Below are 23469 nucleotides of genomic sequence, written 5' to 3'. Positions count from 1 at the left end.
GCAAACCAGAAATAGTGGCGAAAGCCATGGAGGAAAGGTTACTCGGATGGCAAAAAATTGAAGCAAATAATGGCGAACAGTTAAAAAACTTCATTGACTTTCTTGAAGTTTGTTCAGAATGTGATAGTGATTTGAACTTTGGTTCCAAATCTGTAAACAAGCAGCTGATACAAGAACTTCCATTACATGTTGCTCACAGATGGACAGCAAAGGCCACAAAACTGGAGAAGAAATTGAGCATGTTTCCACAACTCCAAGAATTCATCGACTTCCTAGTTCATGAATCTGACACATTAAACACACATTGACTTAAGCGTATCAAGACTTTGGAAAAACAGATAAGTCAGTAAAAGGTAAAACCGACAAAAGCAACAAAGTCATGTCTTTTTCGACAGCAACCACAGCTGATGGTAAGTCTCATAAAAGTTACAATGCCAATGGTATGAAACAAAACAAATACCCATGCTTGAACTGCAACATGAACAATCATACGATGGGTACTTGTTTCAAGCTTGGTAAGCAAATACACTCCGAAATCGAAGGTTATTCATGAGACGTAACTTATGTTTTGCATGTTCTAAGCCTGGACACAGAATGACTGATTGTCGGTCTCCAGAGAAGTGCACAAAGAAAAATTGTGATTAACAGAACCTCACAGTATTTCATGAATACTACATAAAAGATAAAGACAACAAAAGTAAGACTACTATGGAAATAATACAAACAGACAGTGAGAAATCAGCAACAGCCCTAAACTGTTCTGACACCACACCAGCTAATATCATGTCATGGACAATACCAGTGTATACTTCAACCAAAAATAATCCTGAAAAAGAGGTTCTGGTGTTTGCCCTGCAAATCAGGTTTAAATTGAACCTTCATTACTCAAAGGACCCTTGACAAGCTCAATGTACAGACCTGTGATGCAGCTATAAAAATTAGTACACTTACTGATACTAAGGGCACTGATTCAATGCGCCAGGCGGCCTCAGGACTGCTGGTCCCTGGCTTCCATCAGAGCAGAGCAAGTAGACTTCCACCGTGCATAAGCACAAGCAAAATACCTTTCAACTCAGAAGAAATACCCAATGCCACATCAGTGCAAAACTGGCCGCACTTACAACATCTTGCCCCGTAGTTCATCTCTGCTCAAAAAGCAGCCAGCCTCGAACTCGGATTGTTGATTGGAAACAATCTTCCACATAAGTTTATATCTAGACAAGAAATCAGTAGAGAAGACCATGAGTCCTTTGCTCGTCTCACTGACTTGGGTTGGGTCTTGATGGGAAACGCCACAAACTCTGCACACAGCTACAACAGTTGCGCTCATACCATTCAATCTGAGACAATAGTAAACTTGGCAGTACAACAACCAACAACGACAACTAAAAGATGTATCTCCTTTAAAATCAAAACAGAAACTCCTGACTTCCTCAACACAGATAAATTCGAACAACAAATACTAAAAGTTCTCAGTTCTGACTTTCAAACAAATCACGCTGATGAGATAAAGACAATGTCAATCGATGATCTCAAATTCCTAAAAATTATGAAAGAACAAATTCATAAAGATAAGCAGGGTTACATAACAATGCCATTACCATTCAAGGCTAAACCGCTCAGCATTGACACAAAAACCACTGCAATGCACAGATTTCATCTTCTTGAAAAAAAGTTCAAAAAGATGCCATATATAAATTGCAATACCATGAATTTGTCTAACATCATCACAAAAGGGGAAGCATTTCTGGCAATCAATGACACTACCAACTCTTGGTGTATTCCTCATTTCGATGTCTTTCATCCTCGCAAGCCTGACCGTATTCGTGTTGTGTTTGATTGCGTTGCTAAAGTGGGAGGAGTCAGTTTAAATGACTTTCTACTACAAGGACCCGATCACATGAATGATCTTCAAGGCATTCTTCTTAGATTTCGTTTGAACCCTGTAGCCTTCATGGGTGAGATAGAACGGATGTTTTGCCAATTCAAGGTGAAACCAGAGCACCAAGACTATTTACGGTTTATTTGGTATGATTGTGATGGAAATCTAGCTACCTTCAAAATTACAGTGCATCTTTTCGGGGCTAGATTTTCCCCCACTTGCGCAACATATGGACTTCGATTTCTCGCCGATCAATATAATTCATCATTGTCTGGCCATTCTGCATCTCCTCAATTTGTTCACCGCAGCTTTTATGTTGATGACGGTCTCACAAGTGGCTTCAATGAGGCTGAAGCAGTTTTTCTTATTCATGAGACACATGACCTGCGCTGCCCGCCAGTTAAGACTTCACAAAATAGCGCCCAACAGCCGTGAAGTGATGTCACAACTTCCAAGAAGTGAGTGCGCCTGTGCCCTTGCTAGTCTTGACCTATCTTCTGATCCGCTTCCCCAAGAGCGATCACTTGGTATTCTATGGGACACTGAAAAGGATAATTTTACCTTTCACCATGACTCTGCTATAAAACCGGACATCTGACGGGGTGTACTATCTACGGTGGCCTCAATCTTTGACCCTCTTGGATTTCTCTCGCCATATATTTTAATAGGCAAAAACATTCTACAGGATATGTGTAGAAGTTTAGCTTCTTGGGATGATCCCATGACAGGTGATTTATTGTCACTATGGAAAGAATGGAAAGCTTCTATTCCAGACTTAACAAACATAAGCATCCAAAGATGTTATCAACCGACAGACTTTGGCGACATCTTTAAGGCTGAGCTACATCACCTCTGTGACGCAAGTACTCGTGGTTACAGTGAGGTTAAAAATATCTCAGACTAGTAAATGCACAAGGACGAGTATATTGTTCACTTGTAATGAGCAAGAGCAGAGTAGCACCAATCAAGCCAATAACCATTCCGCGCATGGAACTGCATGCAGCTAAAGTGTCTAGATTTATTAAATCTGAGCTAGAAATTGATACCGCAGAAACCTTTTGGACAGATTCTCAAATTGTTCTTGGATACATTAAAAACACAACTAAAAAGTTTCATCTCTATGTGACTAATAGAGTTCAGCAGGTGAGAGACAATTCAAGTCCTGAAAATTAGCGCTATGTCCCTACAGATCAAAACCTGCCGATCACGCTTCAAGAGGCCTGACTATTACTCAACTGTTAAAATCTAACTGGCTTACAGGTCCGGATTTTCTCTGGAAGGAACCTATGCAAATTCCTGATCAGTTGACACCTAAAGTAAAACCTGATGACCCTGAAGTCAAATCCCTTAGTGTCCAAACGATTTCTAGTCTCAGTCAAACTTTCTATCAGCGACTACAGCGATTCTCTAGTTGGAATAAAGCTATAAAAGTCACTAAATTCTTTCTCAATAGAGTAGCCAAGTTAAAGGGCACTCAACTGCTAATTAACGCACCACTCCTGTACATAGTTAAATGCATACAAGCTGAGCATTTTTCAGAGGCGCAATCTCTGACAAAAGAGCAGCCACTAAATCCAAAGAGTACAGTTTTCAACCTGAACCCTTCCCTGGATAAAAATGAAGTAATGAGAATAGGAGGCCGCCTCAATCGCAGCACAGCTTTCAGTTTTTCTAAGAAACATTCAATTCTACTGCCCAAAAGTGGGCATTTTACTCGCCTTCTTCTTCAGCATCTTCATGAGCAAGTGGTCCATCAAGGAAAATGCTTTACATTAGCCAAAATGAGATCTTCTGGTTACTGGATAATAGGTGCCAGAAGTCTAATAGCCTTTTTGATACACCAGTGTATTACTTGTCGATCCCACCGAGCTAAACCTCCAACACCCCAAATGACCTCACTTCCTCATGAAAGATCTAGCCAATCGCCTCCCTTCAGCTATTGTGGGATCGACTGTTTTGGACCATTTATGGTCAAAGACAGAAGGACAGAGCTAAAACGATATGGACTCATGATAACATGCCTCGCAAGCAGAGCACCTTGAAGTTTTGGACGATAGGAGCACAACAGCCTTTGTGAACGGACTTCGAAACGTTATAGCCATTTGCGGGCCTATTAGAAAAATCTGGTGTGACCAGGACACCAACTTTATTGGAGCTGTTCAAGATTTAACAGAAAAAAGCGTGCTTGAGTTTAAACTCAATCCTCCCAGTGCCAGTCACATGGGTGGCGTTTGGGAACGTATGATCCAAACTGCTAGAAATGTCCTTCAGTCTCTTCTGAAGTTTCATAGTGATAGGCTTGACACAAGCCACCTCCGCACCTTCATGTACGAAGTCATGGCCATCATAAACTCCAGACCACTATCTGTGGTTACTGAAGAATACATGCCTATAAGTCCTAATATGCTTTTGACTATGAAATCTGATGTTACCCTATCGCCCCCTGGAAGTTTTGATGAGTCCGATATGTACAGTCGCAAGTGCTGACGTGCGGTTCAACACATCGCTAATGTATTCTGGAAAAGATGGAAAACAGAATATTTTTAGCTCAACTGCATTCTCATCAAAAGTGGGTTCACAAGACAACATATAATATAGCAGTAGGTGACATCGTATTAATCAAAGATGACCAAACAACAAGAAATGCCTGGTTAAAAGGCCGAGTTTCTGATTGTTACACATCTGAAGACGGACAAATATACTCAGCTAAAGTACTGTTAGGCAACTGCGTACAGGCAAACAACTTTGGAAAATTTCTAATCAGGCACCTTTATACTGTTATCTATGTACCTAGTTACCTTTATACTGTTATCTATGTACCTAGTTACCTTTATACTGTTTTCTATGTACTTGGCTACCTTTATACTGTTATCTATGTACCTAGTTACCTTTATACTGTTTTCTATGTACTTAGCTACCTTTATACTGTTATCTATGCACCTATTTACCTTTATACTGCTATCTATGTACCTAGTTACCGTTATATTGTTATCTATGTATCTAGTCACTTTTATACTGTTATTTATGTATCTAGTTACCTTTATACTGTCATCTAGACAAATTGACCCAAGTACTGATACAATGTTAAAAAAAAAGAAAACAAAGCTGTAACTTCCACCAATATAACAGTTATTGGTTCAAATGTTAACTATTATGGTCTGCAAACAGCAAATAATGACATAAATATAATAAGTTTACAACAATGTTTCATAAAGACATCTACCTTTCCACAGCACAAGTATATTGCAGGCAATGCCTCAACCTGACTGAAACTGTTAGGTAGATGCTAGGTGAAAACCAACATCTCTTATGTATAGAATGACTAACCACACCGGAAAACTGCTTCACCAATCAGTTTCACCTACTAATAAGATTTTGAAAATTTAACACTCTGAGCGTGAAAGTAGCGATGGAACAAATTCTTGAACAAAAGCGTATACAAAACATCTCCTGCCATGATTAAACATGTCCTGCCATGATAAAACATGTTCTGCCGTGATAAAACATGTCCTGCCGTGATAAAACATGCCCTGCCGTGATAAAACATGTCCTACCGTGATAAAACATGTCCTGCCGTGATAAAACATGTCCTGCCATGATAAAACATGTCCTGCCGTGATAAAACATGTCCTGCCGTGATAAAACATGTCCTGCCGTGATAAAACACATCCTGCCGTGATAAAACACGTCCTGCCGTGATAAAACACGTCCTGCCGTGATAAAACATGTCCTGCCATGATAAAACATGTCCTGCCGTGATAAAACATGTCCTGTCGTGATAAAACATGTCTTGCCGTGATAAAACATGTCCTGCCGTGATAAAACATGTCCTGCCGTGATAAAACATGTCCTGCCGTGATAAAACATGTCCTGTTACGATGAAACATGTCCTGCCATGATAAAACATGTCCTGCTATGATAAAACGTGTCCTACCATGTTAAAACATGTCCTGCGATGATAACGTAGTGATCAGCATTTTAGGTAGTGTGATTTTTCATGCTGTCTAAAGTCAGAAGATTTAATAGAAAAATACCTTATGACAGCAAAATGCTATATGTTTGTTGATTTTACATGCCAATCACATTTCAAAAATATCTTGCTACAGGTCGTTGTACTTTATTATGACAGAGTATAACTTATTATGACAAAGTATACCTTATTATGACAGAGTATGCCTTATTATGACAGAGTATACCGTATTATGACAGAGTATAACTTATTATGACAGAGTATATCTTATTATAACAGAGGTTACCTTATTATGACAGTGTATACCTTATTGTGACATAGTATACCTTATTATGACAGTGTATACCTTATTATGACAGATTATACCTTATTATAACAAAGTATACCTTATTATGACAGAGTATACCTTATTATAACAGAGTATACCTTATTATAACAGAGTATACCTTATTATGACAGTGTATACCTTCTTATGACAGAGTATACCTTATTATAACAGAGTATACCTTATTATGACAGAGTATACCTTATTATAACAGAGTATACCTTATTATGACAGAGTATACCTTATTATGACAGTGTATACCTTATTATCACTGAGGTTACCTTGTTATGGCAGAGCTTGCTTGTTTCCTTTTGATACTTTTGGATTTTATCCTTCTCTCCTTCCACCTGTTCTTCATTGCATGACTGCATTTTAGTTAGAAATTCCTCCTACAAGCAGCACAGGAATGGGCTATATTTAGACCTTTTTTGTATACATATTATATATATATATATACACATTATATATATACATGTACATATTATTATATATACATGTACATGTATATACATTTTGTATATACACATGTACATATATATACATATTATATATACATGTATTCATATAGTTTTTTTAATTGATACTACCTTTTGCATTTGCTTTTTTAAAAGTTTTTTAAAACCTTCTATAAATTGCCTATTTTTTATCTTGTCATTTTTCAATGTGCCGCTTCAATTTAAATGCCTTCACAAACATCCCACTATTGATTTGACTTTCTGATGCACTGATGAGACTCAGTTGCTAGCGGGCTGTCGGCCCAAAATCACTGATACAGTTACCCAGTTCCTGCAGTAGTCTGCATTAAGGCTAGCTTTCTAAAGAAGCCTTCCAAAGGCTAGTACCATTATGTTGTAACTATTATTTTGCAATATATCTCTGTTTAGTTCATGATTCTCATTGAATCTCATCTGTATCATTATTGTTTGCTATAGCGCTATGGAATCTGTAAAGTGTACTTGCAAGGCAATATGATTAAATAATCACCTAGGAAAGTACCTAGTTACTGAAGAGCGGTTGGTTAGACTTTGACTCAGGCGGATTCCATTTTACGATCAACAAATGCCAAGGTCAATCACTAAAACTGTCGGCATTCACCTACTAAAACCTTGGTTTTTTGCATGAAAATGAACAACTGTATGTTGCATTATCTCGAATAGGCAGTAAAAATGGCCTATACATTCTCTTTACACTCGATCAGCCAAAGATTGCATATATACATACAATATGTATAATACAATATGTATATATATTCATATTGTATATATATTGTCTCAATATATACCGTAAAACCTCTAATTGAACGTCGCCTTTATTTGAACACCGCCTCCAATTGACCGTCACCCTGAGAGAAGGGTTGAAATATAGACCACCACTCTCCAATTGAACGCCACCTCCATTTGACCACCACTTTGACATTATTTGATATTTACGAGCCCATAATATCAACTGATCAGTAGAAAAGTGTCCGCAAAATCGCATTAATAACGAATCGTTTATATAATTTATATCAATAACAATTAATTCTCCCATTATCCAATTCCAAAGATTTTAGTTGTTTTTTCGTTAAAACTTGGAAAGCGGACACCATAGAAATACTCAATAATGGTCTCAGGCTAGTAGTAGTTCTCTGTTTAACACGGTCTTTCTACCTCGAAGAAACCTACATATAAAAACGGCTTAAATTTACGATGATAGATGAACTTTCAAAGCAACACTATATAAATAATCACTGTCTCAAGCTAATAGTGGTTCCTTTTTTAACACCGGTCATGCTTCTTTGAAGTACATGTAGGCCTACATATACAAAAACAGTTTAAATTTATGATGGTAGATGAACTTTGAAAGCAACGCCATAAAAATAACTACTAACTGTCTCAGGCTAATAGTTTCTTGTTTAACGACGTCCTAATACTTCGAAGGACATGCGTATAAAATCCGGTTCGCAAGTTTTGCATCAAGTTTACTAAGCAAACTTTAATGCTTTGCGTTCGTGCTAAATGCAGCACGTGAAAGCTATGTTAAAAATGTTTGGAAGATAATATTGACTAGCTCAGCAGCGCAAAAGAAGAGTTTAAGTCAGAAGATATTCTGGAAGATATTGGACAACGAAAAGATGTTTGTTCTATCGAAAGCAACAATCAGAGGCAGCTATCCGAGCAAACGATAGAAATATTTTTGTGTTATAACGTTAATTTTTGTTTCTGCATGTAACATTTCTTGATTCGTTTATGTCACTTGTTCATATATATAAATATTTGTATCATTTGATGTATTATTATTGTATAATTTATAAATAGGCAGATTTATAGCATGTTATTTAATTAACAGCGTCCTTGCGATTAGCAGCTATCCTAAATCAGCTTACGATGGATCGATGCTCATAACTCCACTTCTATTGCACATAAAAAGCTAGTTTTGGCTGTAAACTGTAGCAAACATATCAAAGCGTGCAATGAGCTTTTATTCAACAATGTCAAATACAAATATAAAATAAAAATGTCTTTAAATTTAGAATGAAATGAAAACTCAAGCGAATTGCGAAGAAGAACACAGGCTATAATATCAGGGCAGGTCAATTGCAAGCAATAGATATCAACTAATAGAGATATTTTTTAGTTCATCGATGCATATTTATTAAGAGATCTTTGACAAGTTAAAGGTAAGTTAGCAGATTTATTGCATCCAAAAGATTTAATATCGCACCACCGAAGAAAGAGAGCGAAATATAGGCGACATTCGTTTCGCCCGTAATAGTGTTAAATTTGCCTTCCGAAAAATCTGACGAGCCATTTGAAAAATACACCACCAGTCTCTATTTGAACGCCGCCTCCAATTGACCGCCACTATCGAGGAAGGGTTGAAAAATAGAGCGCCATGGCTTTCAATTAGAGGTTTTATGGTATACCTTATACATATATTGTATCAAAATATATACATTGTATACATCATATATATATGTATTGTATCTATATGTATATATATTTATTTTCTACCTCTATATATATATCTATTTGTCTGTCTATATATTTATATATACAGTATACATAATTAATGCATATATGGTATATATATATATATATATATACATATTGTATTGTAACAACACAATATGTATTGTTACAGGTGTCCTAGAACAATGCCACAAATCCCTGCCACAAATCAACTAAGGCAACTTGGTTGTTTCATGGCAGAAGTCAACTGTCATTGACAATGGGAGTTATTTCCCTTGCCGGCTTTGAGCCGCACTGATGAGGCTTCAATAGCCTGTCTGTAGCATGAGTATACGCTCCCTTACTTTGGTTCGGTTTGGTTAAGATCTCTGTGAGAGGTGTGGCACTATTAGCCTTTATGCAAAGCTCATCACTTTTGTGATTTGAGCACTCTGGTGATTTGAGCACCTGATTATTTCTCGGTTTGTCGATGCATATTCATTAAGAGATTTTTGACAAGTTGGAAATAAGTTAGCAGATTTATTGCATTCAAAAGATTTAATATCACTCCATCAAAAAAAGAGCAAAATATAGGTGACATTCGCTTCGCTAGTAATAGGGCTAAATTTAGCTTCCCAAAATTCTGACGAGCCATTGAAAAAATACACTGCCAGCCTCTATTTGAACACTGCCTCTAATTGACCGCCACCATCAAAGAAGGGTTGAAAAATAGAGTGCCATGGCGTTCAATTAGAGGTTTTACGATATATGCATGCATATACTATATACTGTAAAACCTCTAATTGAACGCCATGGCGCTCTGTTTTTCAACCCTCCTTCTATAGTGGGCAGTCAATTGCAGGTCGCGTTCAAATAGAGTCTGGCGTTGTATTTTTCAAATGACTCATCAGAATTTTGAGAAGATAAATTAAGCTCTTTTACGGGCAAAGCGAATGTCGCCTATATTTGGGCCTTTTTCCTCGGTAGTATAAAACTTTGTGGATGCAATCAATCTGCTAACTCACTCCAACTTGTCAAAGATCTCTTAATGAAGATGCATCGACAAACCGAGAAATATCTCTAACAGTTGATATTTATTGTTTGCAGTTGTTCTGCGATGATATTATAGCCTGTGTTCTTTGCAATTTGTTGCATTTTCAATTTTTATTTTATTCTAAATTTGAAGAAATATTTTTATTTTGTATCTATATTTAACAATGTTGCATAAAAAGCTCATTGCACTCATTGATATGTTTGCTACAGTTTGCAGCCAAAACTAGCTTTTTATGTGCAATAGAAGGGGAGTTATGAGCATCAATCCATTGTAAGCTGAGTTAAGATAGCCGCAAGGATGCTATTAAATAACATGCTATAAACATGCATATTTATCTACTATATAAACGGCAATCATTGTCTGTGTATGTATGTATGTGTGTGTCCACCTTATAGAGCGGTCTTTCCTTTTTTCGTCGTACGAATTTCGGTCGTACGAAGGAAACTGCATTGATATGAGAACTGTTTTGATATTATAGAGCGGTCTTTCTTTTTCCATACAGTCGTACGAGGCCAACTGAATTAATATGAGTAGTAAATATCGTAATTTCGAACTTTTAGCCGCTACTTTTGTTTGATGATTTGAGCCAAGGGGCTTATATAAAGGTGCGGCGATTCCGTTGTTTTTCTTTCACCGCTAAGGCGCATTAACCAAAATCTCCGGCTAGCACGCCTCTTTACAGTGCCCAACGACACTGTTCTGTTTTAAACAGCAAAATTGTTGCTGTGTTAAAAAGCACCGTTCTGAGTTCTGCGGCCTATACTAAAGTGTCTATACAGCTATACAAATGTACTACTCATTAAATAAAATAAATTAATGAGTAGTTATTTACATGCAATTAATATTTACTGCCAACGTGTACTGAGAAGGTCACGTAAACGTTTGTTTCCTGCGGCTACTAGAAAAAACGCAGTTTTCACCTACTAAATTTCCACATCAAAAAGGTAAGTGCTTCTTATTCAATGTTGTATTGTCTATGAATTGCCACACTTTCAATACATAACCCTTCCACTTGCGTCCATGTACAAATTTAGCTATCGGCCTACTGCCAACCATTTTGCCGATACTGCTTCATATGTATACAATATTTTTTTCCATTTCAAACTCCATCTAGAACACTTGTTTTGGTTATATATTTCCTTTTGCCAACATGTTAAAAAGCACTGCTATGCAAAAAATTCATTGTATCTATACTTTGTGCATTGATAAAGCGATGTGAATCTACAAAGCTAAAACGATCCTCTACAATGTTCCTTATTCTTACAAAACCATTACTTTTACCACCATCAGAGTCAGTGCTGTTATTGCTATTTTAATTATCTGTGTAATCACAAAAATCTCAATCGGCTTTAATATCATCAACATAAGTAGTTAGTTGTTTTTTAACTCGGACGCATTTAATGAACTTGCACAAAAAATCTTCGTTTTTAAGTTGGAAATTCTCAAAGAAAGATTTAAAATTAAACTTTAGGCTAATTTTATAGAGAAATCTTAGGACAACACGCTCACTACCCTAAAAGTCCTAAAGACCGTTGGTTATGTTATCAACAAATAATAAAATTCAGTTACTAGCAATTGCTGGTAAAATCGCAAAATGAGTCTACACGGTCGACCATAGAAAATGCATAAATGAGTCTAGTTCAATGAAAGGGTTAAAAACGTTGGATTTGCCACTGTTTGTGATAGTAAACATGTTCATTTCCTTCCGCAGCCGAGTTACTTTTACTTTTTTTCAGCTACGAGTACACAGAACTACAGCTACTACAGAACTTGCACGAGTACTCCGAGGGTTGTGATAGGCGGTGGTGAAAAGAAAGAGCAGCTGGTATCGACTTACTGTCACCCTGCTTTAACCATGACCAGCTGTACATCGCCTGCTCAAAGGTAAGCACAAGCCGAAAACTGTTTGTTCATACACCCGACAGAAAAACAAAAAATACTGTCTATCCGCAAGTGTTGCGTTGAACTAACATTGTGTTATTGTTATGTCATGATATGTTCTTCGTGTTCTGCTATACCGCATGCAGCATTTTCTAACATATTTTTCAGTATATATATATACTAGCTGCATTACCCGCCTACAGTAACAGATTCACGGGCAGCATAAGGTTTATTGAGAGTTGGCTTTCATACTGTAAAACAACTCCAAATATGCAGTTACATCTCCCTCTCTCCATCTCTCCTTTTCTCCCTCTTTCCCCTCTCTCCCTCTTTCCCCTCTCTCCCTCTTTCCCCTCTCTCCCCTCTCTCTGTCTCTCCCCTCTCTCTCTCCCCTCTCTCTCTCCCCTCCCTCTTCCCCCTCTCCCTCTTTCTCTCCCTCTCCCCCCTCTCTCCCTCTCCCCCCCCTCTCCCCCTCTCTCCCCCTCTTTCTCTCCCTCTTTCTCTCCCTCTCTCTCTCTCCCCCCCCCCCTTCTCCTCCTCGCTCTCCCTCTCTCTCCCCTTCTCTTCCTCCCTCTCTCCCCCCTCTCCCTTTCTCTCCCTCTTCCTCCCTCTCTCTCCCCCCTCTCCTCCTCGCTCTCTCCCTCTCTCTCCCCTTCTCTCCCTCTCTCTCCCTTTCCCCCCTCTCCCTCTCTCCCCCCTCTCCCTTTCTCCCCCCTCTCTCTCCCTTTCTCTCCCTCTCTCTCCCTTAGTTCAACGCAACACTTGCGGATAGACAACATTTTTGGTTTTTCTGTCGGGCGTATGAAGAAACAGTTTTCGGCGTGTGCCTACTTTTGAGCAGGCGACGTATAGCTGGTCATGGCTGATGCAGGGTGACAGTAAGTTGATAGCAGCTGCTCTCTTTCTTTTCACAATAGCGTATCGCAACCCTCGGAGTACTCGTGAAAGTTCTGTAATAGTAAGTTACAGTAGGCCTACTCGTAGCTGGAAAAAAATTAGTAACTCGGCTGCTGAAGGAAATGAACATGACCCACTATCACGAACAGCGGCAAATCCAACGTTATTAAGTAGTGGAGATGTGGCAATTCATATACAATACAACATCGTATAAGAAACACTTACCTTTTTGATGTGGAAATTTAGTAGGTGAGAAATGCGTTTTTCCAGTGGCTCCAAGAAACAAACGTTTACGTGACCTTCTCGGTACACGTTGGCAGTAAATATTAATTGCATGTAAATAACTACTCGTTAATTTATTTTATTTAATAAATAGTACATTTGTATAGCTGTATAGACACCTTTGTATAGGCCGCAGAACTCAGGAAGGCGCTTTTTAACACGGCAGAAAATTTGTTGTTTAAAAAGCGCGCTAACCGGGGATTTCGGTTAATGCGCCCGAGCGGTGAAAGAAAAACAACAGAATCGCCACACCTTTATATAAGCCGCTTGGCTCAAATCGTCAGAGAAAAGTAGCGGCTAATAGTCCATATTACGAAATTACGATATTTAGTATTGATATTAGTTCGGTTGGCTTCGTTCGACCGAATGGAAAAAGAAAGACCGCTCTATAATTTATTTACTGTTACTACACATATTAATTCAGTTCGCTTCGTACGACCCGAAATTCGTACGACGATAAAAGGAAAGACCGCTCTATAAGGCGGACACTCAATCAAACAGACAGACAATGATTGCCGTTTATATAGTAGATAAAGAACAGCGTTTTTCTAGTGGTTGCAAGAAACAAATGTTCACATGACCTTCCCGGTACACGTTGGCAGTAAATATTAATTAGATGTAATTTACTACTCATTAATTTATTTAAAGAGTAGTAAATTTTATTTAATTCACTACTAATATTTACTACTAATTTAATTTTATTACTTACTCATATTAATTAAGTTTGCTTCGTACGATCGAATCGAAAAAAAAGACCGCCATATAATTTATTTATACTGCTCATATTTGGGAGTTATCGGTGACTCAATATATCGAGAAGACAACTCATACTATTAGCATATCAGTATTTATTGTCCATTCCTACGATGAATAGCGGGTTACGTATTATAATAGAGGCGTGTACTAACCGGAGATTCCCGTTAATGCGCCCTAGCGGTGAAAAAAAACCACAGAATAGACACGCCTTTATATAAAAGTAGCGGCTAATAGTCCGAAAAGTACGGTACTCTATAAAGCGGACAGACAGACAACGATTGCCGTTTATATAGTAGATATTTTCATGCATTTGTTTTTCTTATTGTATCTCATCTAAAGGCTATCATGTTGGCGCTATGTTTTATTATTGTAAGGTGCTAATGCTGTATCTGCCTTGGCATCATACTGTCTGTGCTGTTATACATATAAATTTTATCAACACAACCTCATTACTGTTTGTATATACCATGTCAAAATACAGGCTATAGACGAAAAACTGGTGAGCTATGATTAGTGTTTTAAGCATGTAGAAGTCTCCATTCAATAAATGCTGGCGATACCAAAGTATTTTGTATAACTTTTTAAAAGATGCAAAACTTTTCAATACTGCCAGTTTGAAAAACTTCAGTTTGCCTAGCAATGTCAATTTCATTATCAGTTCTCTGTACACAAATAGGGCAACTCCGTTTTGAGTGGTTTGAGACTGATGCATTGTAGACTAGCTGTAAAACGTGTTGCAGATTTCCATTGTTCTCCAGAACATTATTGACATATATGACTGCATATGTGCATGCATAGTGTGATTAGAGCAAAAAATTTCAGTAAACTGCATATTTGGAGTTGTTTTACAGTATGAAAGATAACTCTCGATAAACCTCTTGCTGTACATGAATCTGTTCTCGTGGACGGGTAATGCAGCTAGCGGTTTGGGGCCGTGGCATCACTCGGGGATGCGCGGGAGACCTTTTTCGCCCTGAGTGCAGCGAGAGTATCCAGGCGCGGCTTTCCAGATGAATGAGTTGGCGAGTGCGAGGCGATTGATTGCAAGGCGAGTGCAAGGCAATTGATTGCGAGACAATTGATTGCGAGGCAATTTATTGTGAGGCGATTGATTGCGAGGCGAGTGCAAGGCAATTGAATGCGAGGCGGGTGCGGGCCAATTGATTGCGAGTGCGAAGCAACTGATTGCGAGGCGAGTGCAAGAGCCCGATGGTCAACTGCTCGGCGGGTAAAGACTGGTAAGCCAAGGCGGGGGCTCGGCGGCAGAAGTGCGCGATTGTCAACTGCAAATATAGATGGGTATGAACGGATGCATGAATCTAGACACATAAATCTAGAATATTTACTTGATTTTACACGCATCTAGCTGTAAAACACATTGCAGATTTCCATTGTTTTCCCCAACATTATTGACATGTATATGTGTATATTCAGGGCAACAATTTCAGTAGACAATTTACATCATAATAAATCAGGGCAACAATTTCAGTAGACTGCATATTTGGAGTTGTTTTACAGTATGAAAGACAACTCTCAATAAACCTTATGCTGCACGTGAATCTGTTCCTGTAAGCGGGTAATGCAGCTAGTTAGTTATATAATGATAATCTATCAAATGATACAAATATACATATATTCATAAACAAGTGACATAAACGAACCATACTTATATTACATGCAGAAACAAAAATTAACGTCTTTAAAACAAAAATATTTGCATCGTTTGCCGGGATAGCTGCGTTCTGATTGTTGCTTCTGATGGAACAAACTTGTTCTGGTTGTCTAATACCTTTCACAATGTCTTCTGACCGCAACTCTTTTTTTGCACAGCTGAACTAATCAATATTGGCGTTTTAACAAATTTTGGCAGAACAAAACTTTTACGTGATGCATTTAGCATAAATGCAACGCGTAAAAGTTATGCTCTGTAAAAGTTAACCTTTATTTGCATTTATGCTATTTGCATTTAGCATAAATGCAAATAGAGGTTCAAATAGAGGTTTTACGGTAAGTGAATTTTTTAAAATTTTCTCAGCAGTTACTTGAGGATTGAATCAATTAAATTCAAGGTTTAAAGTGTTACCAAAAAGTTGAACTGACTTTTTATTTAATATTTTTGTGATTGAGCTTTCTTTGGAAAATGTCAGCATCAAAAAATATTTTTAAATTATACTAGAAACAACATTGAAATAAAAACAACGAGAGGAAATACATGTAGAGACGAATACCTGGAAAGTGGCCTTTATGAAGAATTCTTCTGCTTGTTCGTGAGCTGCTTCGAGTGCTCTTCTTAGTCTCTCTACTTCCTCCTTTTTAGGCAGAGACTCTTCTGTAGAGAAAATGTTATATTTCACAGCTTTATAGAGTATTCATGTGTCTTTATTCTGTCGGTCTTTTTGCAACTGTAGACGTCATAATCACAGCTTCGATTGATCTGAGCATTTTACCAGCGATAAAATTTCTTGCATATAAATTGGTTATTTTATATCTAGCTCTCTACGATGCATGTTTCAGATTGTAGGTGATCTATATTGCTAAGTTTCAGGTTGTAGGTGACATATATTGCGAAGTTTCAGGTTGTAGGTGACATATATTGCTAAGTTTCAGGTTGTAGGTGACATATATTGCTAAGTTTCAGGTTGTAGGTGACATATATTGCTAAGTTTCAGGTTGTAGGTGACATATATTGCTAAGTTTCAGGTTGTAGGTGACATATATTGCTAAGTTTCAGGCTGTAGGTGACATATATTGCTAAGTTTCAGGTTGTAGGTGACATATATTGCTAAGTTTAAGGCTGTAGGTGACATATATTGCTAAGTTTCAGGTTGTAGGTGACATATATTGCTAAGTTTCAGGTTGTAGGTGACATATATTGCTAAGTTTCAGGCTGTAGGTGACATATATTGCTAAGTTTCAGGCTGTAGGTGACATATATTGCTAAGTTTCAGGTTGTAGGTGACATATATCGCTAAGTTTCAGGCTGTAGGTGACATATAATGCTAAGTTTCAGGTTGTAGGTGACATATATTGCTAAGTTTCAGGCTGTAGGTGACATATATTGCTAAGTTTCAGGCTGTAGGTGACATATATTGCTAAGTTTCAGGTTGTAGGTGACATATATTGCTAAGTTTCAGGTTGTAGGTGACATATATTGCTAAGTTTCAGGCTTGAGGTGACATATATTGCTGGGTTTTGGCTCCTACATATGACAGTTTGACAGAAAAAAAATCTGAATACTAGTTAACCTTTCGTGTCGAAGTTTTGACTGTCAATTCAGACTCATAAACTTGATGAGGCGCTGAGGATTTGAATCCTTTACGGATGTCAACACTTCAGCACACTGAAAAAAAGTCTATGTCACTGTACCGCAGTCCCGTCCTTCTACTGAATTGGGTCAATAAACTGGGTCAATCGGTATAACATTGATGAACATTGCGTTCAAAATAAGGTCACTTTAGATCTTGGGCCAACTTTCACTTGCTGGAGTGGTAAACATGACGCCGTGAGAGAAATATTAAAATAACTCATGTTTTTTATATCGGCTTTCTTCCATGGAGAGACTGAGACCTTACAATACATCCTTGACACTAAGAATGTTACAATGGCTAAACTTCAACTGAATGACAACCAACATCTTTCTATGGAGTTTATTATGTTGGTCCAACACAATCTCATAACCAAACCGTCGATGAGGCTTAAGGAAAACAGGGTGATGAAAGAAATCAGTTTACAAGTCTACACATTCTCTAATTTTATTAGAATATGACACATTTGGTTTCAGATGCTATCAAATCTATCATTAGCTATCATTAGCTTATCATTTGCTATCAATAGCTATATTAGCTATATTAGTTAATGTATTGTATCTGCAATATGATGGACTATTGGAATTGTAAACAGCTTTTTATCGCCGATTGTCAGATTTTGTTCTAATCATTTTAAAGGTTGACTTGCAACAAAATTCACATTACAGTTAGTTGGTATCAAAAGATTCACCATGTATTACTCTGCTGTATTGTAGGTGCAAAATATGTGATCACAAGCTATTAAAAGCTCAAAAACAAACAGTTAATCGCAGCCATTAGAAAACGGCGTAGTTTGGAATCCCTTTATTTCAACGATATACTCAACTCAATATGGTTATCGTTTTGACACGTCATGTTATCCCATAAAATGAAAGGTCAATAAAAGACTCCATGTTTAACCCTTTGAGCCCTGACCATCCTCATTAGTGTGTTCCAGTATTCTTAAGCAATTTACCAAAAAGTAGGACATTTTGAAACATTTATTAAATATGTCTAAATCTGCTCTTAATTTAATGATATTTGATGAAACATTGAAAAAATATTTCAACAACACAAAGCAAATTTCATCGAATGAAAAATCTGTTCACAATTTTTTGAGCTAAAACTGTCGAAATTCATACAAAATTAACCAATTCTGAAAATGCTTGCAGTATCATCATATCCATCGCAAACACGTTCAAACGATTTGTTTACAAGTCAAAGTCATCAGCAAAATTATAGTTCTCATTTGTCTCACTTAAATTTTCGTCTGCATCATTAGGATCACATACCAACATTCATACCATTTTTTTACTACAATTCATCCCACTAAAATTGTTAGAATAATAAAGGAAGTTGGTAAAGATATTCAAAAATGCTAAAATTGGATTTAAAATTTTCGGTGTAACGCTTTATGTAAGAACTAATCTGATTGGTTCGCTTTGTTACTTAGAAACAGTATTTGTAAACGAAACTATGCGAATGCCTAAAAACCGCCCGCCAGTTCTCAAAGTTTAGAGGGGGTAGTTAGTTAGTGCATACTTACAGTTCTTAAAGTTTAGAGGGGGTAGTTAGTGCATACTTACAGTTCTCAAAGTTTAGAGGGGGTAGTTAGTGCCCACTTACAGTTCTCAAAGTTTAGAGGGGTAGTTAGTGCATACTTACAGTTCTCAAAGTTTAGAAGGGTAGTTAGTGCATACTTACAGTTCTCAAAGTTTAGAGGGGGTAGTTAGTGCATACTTACAGTTCTAAAAATTTAGAGGGGGTAGTTAGTGCATACTTACAGTTCTCAAAGTTTAGAGGGGGTAGTTAGTGCACACTTACAGTTCTCAAAGTTTAGAGGGGGTGGTAAGTTAGTGCATACTTACTTCCATCAACTTTTTTACCATTCCCTTTGTTAGTCATTTTTGCTGATGGCTTCTTAGGTCTTACATCTGGTGCAGTCGCTGATGATGAGGCACTTTGACTAGTAGAAGTGCCAGACTGGTTTTTAATGGGCACAAAACCAAATCCGCCTCCGGAAGTTAAAGCTGACACGGGATTGGTTTGTGATGAAAGTTTTGTTTCCTTGTGAGCTGCTGAGATAGATAGAAGCACAATCAGTAGACCAGCTATATCGATATCAGAGCTAACACAACGAATCTGTGTTGCAGCAATCATGTAATGAGTAGAATGTAACAACTAGGGTTAAAACAAATAATTTACTAACGATTAACCTGCTTACCTGTTGCCAGGATATGAAAATGTTGATATATTGCTAGAATAGAAAAGCTTAGGTAAAGCTAACTTTGCGCTATATACGTATCTAATAAATAAATGCTTTGTTTAGCTATTCATTAAATAGCCATAACTAGTGGTTATACAAACTAGGTTTTGAAGGCAACAGTTCATTACATATTGCGACAGTGAATAAACTACATTTGGTAGTTTGAGGCTACTTGAAGGTTGACTTGCAACAAAATTCCCATTACAGTTATTTGATATAAAAAGATTCACCATGTCTTACTTTGCTGTGTTGTAGGTGCAAAACATGTGGAAACGTGATTACAAGCTCTTAGAAACTCAAACTAACAGGTAATCACAGATTTGAATCCCTTTGAATCCTTTCCAAAACGGCTCAAATGGGACGTAGTTGAACACGATGGCTTCTTTTTACATTTACATGCAACCTCATTTGTCGGAATATTTTCACAAATATATTTCACGCATTCAATAAAATCATGTCTGTTGTCTTTACGCACCTGTTTCACCATCATTGTAATAATGGCGCTTTGGGCAATGCTTTGATCACTATCTCAAAACCTACCGTAAAAATTCATTCAATTTTTTAACCTAAACTTGAAGGAGTGCATATCATCCTCTGATAAATATGACGAGTCTCTTGGTTACCTGTGATAGTCAAAAAATGCTGCAGATATTGTTCGCGCTATTTGACAGGAAGTATGGGTCACATGATCAGATTACGACTAGATGATTAGACCAGGCTGAAATGAAACTGTAAAGTAGCGAGCATCTATATTTGATAAGGGCTTTTCAGTAGACCCCGGAAGTGTTTGTCATAAACTAGTGCAACAAAACATTTTATATTGAGCGTTTTATTGGCCTTAAATTTAACGTGATAACATCGTGTCAAAACAATAACCACAATGTTTGAGTACATCACCTAAATAAAGAGATTCCAAACTATGGCGGTTTCGTGATGGCTGCGATTAACTGTTCATTTTTTAGCTTTTAAAAGCTTGTAATCACATTTCCACATATTTTGCACCTACAACACAGCAGAGTAAGACATGGTGAATCTTTTTATATCAAATAACTGTAGTGTGAATTTCGTTGCAAGTCAATCTTTGAAGCATTCCTTCATTGAAAGAGTGGGAAAAAAATCAATCTATTTAATTTAGTTTTTTTCCTTCAGTTTAAAGATTGGAGCTTTGAAGTAATATTAGTTCGAACTGCTTTCACAGTCCAAGGAAATTTATTAATATTGGATCAGGAGACCTGCTTGTGTGTACAAAATTAGTGGAATGTCCGGCGTTGCATGGGTATAAAAAATCAACTTATAAACAGTGACAGGTAATGTAGTGGCCTGCCACTTGCCATTAGCCCGACACATTGCCAAAGACTAATTTGAAGCTAGCTAATGAACTTATTAGTAAACTTACTAATAAGAGCCTTGAGAGCAAGCATAAAATGACTTGCGCAAAGCGGTATGCGTATTTTCACCCACATAGTGACATATATCGCCCAATAAATCCCTTGATCTTGTGTAGCTTAATTGGTAAATTATTTGCTGGGCGAGCAAAACATTCCGAGATAAAATCCAGCATGAAACGGATATTTCATTCTTAAATGAGCTATAGTTGGACAAATTGAAGTACACACAAACTTTGATAATTATATATATAGTAGATTAGAATTCAAAGCGTTAAGCAGGCTGATGACCAACACAAAGAATCTATACGTAACCTAGTAGCAGCAACGAGTCATTTATAATATCCACTCTATACTATTAGCAGGAGTGTGGATGTCAAAGTCAGCGCACATGTTTGGGCAGTTATCGGTGAGCAGCCTTGGAATCCTGAATATTAAATGATATAATTTAACATAAAATAAATATGTCAGGATACATACATAAAATTACATACCTGCAGCCTTTCTTTTCACTTCTTTTTCTTTCTTTAAGATATCTGCTATTTGCTTTGTCACCAAGCTTACAGGAAGCTGGTCAAAACCTCCATTTGGAATTGTGTGCTCCTGCAAACATAAAACTATACATTATCTGTTGAGCTGTAAGCAGTTTCTAGGATTAGGATGAAAAAATTTGTAAACAGTACATTGCATACTAGTTGCTCTGGTATTTAGTGCCAACTGTCACTACAGTGTGAGACCAGAAGGATGATATGAATAGTATCAAGACATCCCATGTGTGAGATAATATTGAGCGTTGCTTCTGTTTGCATCAATAGCAATTATAAAAATAACTTACTGTCTGTTAGTGCAACAATTAGTTATGCTGAAAGATCTTATATGTTGTTGTCATGTGCAAACGTTAGACTTTCCAATAACATGGAAAGCTTTCCATGGAGCCTTTTTGTTTTAATCAAAACAAGGGGGTACGGAGGTTGCCCCGTCAGTCGTAGGGTGTTAGACGAAATCTAGTAGGGAAACGCTGATATAGAGAGATATGATCGCCTACTGCTCTATGACATCATCCCAATCACAGCAAAAACTACCACAATTTTTCTACAACTTTGATGAGTACATATTCGATATCTTGACGCCATACACACGCCATACAAATACAATGTACCTACTTAAATGGTGTATAACAATTAGGAGTCGCCCTCTCTTGTAATATTTACATTAAAATGTAAATTCTATTAACATGTGAGCAATTAACAGTTAGCATCTACTATAGCACTGATGACCTGAATTAACACATAATAAGAAACATTAAGCTAAATATCACATAAAAGCACAGGCTGTAAAAGCATGGACATAGAGTGAACATGACTAAATAGCCTGTGTACCTTGTTGCAAGTCGGGCACTTGAACCTGCCTTCTCTAACTGTAAGCTGTGTCACACACGACAAGCATATTGTATGCTGACATGGCAGCACTCGGAGTTGTTCCACGTGCTCCAGACAGACAACGCATTTAAGCAGCTCAAGAAGAGATACCTCCATTTTCTGTCAGCAGGTTGGATGCACCGTCTCTCACATGGCAAGTTTTGAAATCATTTACATGTAGTGTCGCTTTCTGTAATGTTAAAATGATTTTGGAGCATTGTTATAACTGAGCCGATGAAAAGAGGAAATGAGGTGATACGTAATAAGTCGTTGCTGCGGTAGAAGTATCTTTTTGATTACCAGCTTTTCGTGCAGTTGAAAGAAAATAGTGGGTAGTGTTTATGTTTCGTTTGAGTGCGTGTGACGGAAAAAATATATTTTAAAAGGCAATTTCTTCATGGAACAGCTTGTAGTCAATTACAAATGAGAACTGTTTATATTACAGCTTTGTAGAACTCATCCCACTCAGATAACTGACAACCCTTTCATTATGGGCACGGTTTACATATTCAACCCTGTGGTGAAATATTTTCTATTTGTCATATATTTGTCATAAAAACAAAAGTTACAGGCGATATAATTAAATAGAACATTTTTTGTCCCGCTCTTCTTGAGAGTTAACCCTTTTACAGGTGGTGCGACATTAATGTCGTTTTGCGATATCGATCCTAGTGGGTGGTGCGACATTAATGTCGATATCGTACGCACTACGTATTAAGACTTACTACTAGTCTGTGTTCATTTTTCTATTCAATTAAATACTTTATACAGTAAAAGAACACATGTGACGACTTGAATAACTACATTTTAGACATGTATCTTCTCATTTTAACTTGTTTTGGGGCGATCGTTATCAAACGTCCTTCAATGTTTTTTTTTACTCAGTAAGATACTAAGCCTTTTTCCCCGAATCGCATTTTATGCTTTTATGTGAACAAAAGAACTTGCTATTGGTCTGTGTTCGTCTTTCTATCAAATTAAATACTTTTAAAGTAAAAGAACACATGTGAGGACTTGAATAACTACATTTTAGACATGTATCTTTTCATTTCAACTCGTTTTGGGCGATCGTTATCAATATCGATAGGTTTTTTTACTCAGTAAGATACTAAGCCTTTTTCCCCCGAAATGATTTTTAT

General features: G+C 37.2%; 1 protein-coding gene across 1 annotated transcript; it reads right to left on the bottom strand.

Moving 5' to 3' along the window:
• Nucleotides 1-5019: 5019 nt before the first annotated feature.
• Nucleotides 5020-22447, bottom strand: LOC137402559 (E3 ubiquitin-protein ligase SH3RF1-like). The gene is made up of 6 exons (XM_068089062.1): nucleotides 22292-22447; nucleotides 21407-21515; nucleotides 19130-19339; nucleotides 16206-16306; nucleotides 6459-6566; nucleotides 5020-5040 (listed from the first exon to the last, which is right to left on the bottom strand). Exons 1-6 carry the CDS (start codon nucleotides 22445-22447, stop codon nucleotides 5020-5022), a joined length of 705 nt encoding a protein of 234 aa, XP_067945163.1.
• Between the last annotated feature and the right edge of the window lie 1022 nt (nucleotides 22448-23469).

Source organism: Watersipora subatra, chromosome 8 (assembly GCF_963576615.1).
Source record: "Watersipora subatra chromosome 8, tzWatSuba1.1, whole genome shotgun sequence".
Lineage (NCBI taxonomy): Eukaryota > Metazoa > Bryozoa > Gymnolaemata > Cheilostomatida > Watersiporidae > Watersipora > Watersipora subatra.
The sequence above is the reverse complement of the archived record's forward strand: the minus strand, read 5'-3'. Positions and strand labels throughout refer to the sequence as shown.

Excerpts from the sequence above, each read along its gene's own strand:
- LOC137402559 (XM_068089062.1), bottom strand. The coding sequence starts at position 22,447 with ATGGAGGTATCTCTTCTTGAGCTGCTTAAATGCGTTGTCTGTCTGGAG. Across the intron at positions 6,567-16,205 it reads TCATAAAGGCCACTTTCCAG|GAGGAATTTCTAACTAAAAT; the intron begins GTATTCGTCTCT and ends TGCTGCTTGTAG. Across the intron at positions 5,041-6,458 it reads GCAAGCTCTGCCATAACAAG|ACCATAATAGTTAACATTTG; the intron begins GTAACCTCAGTG and ends TGCTGTTTGCAG.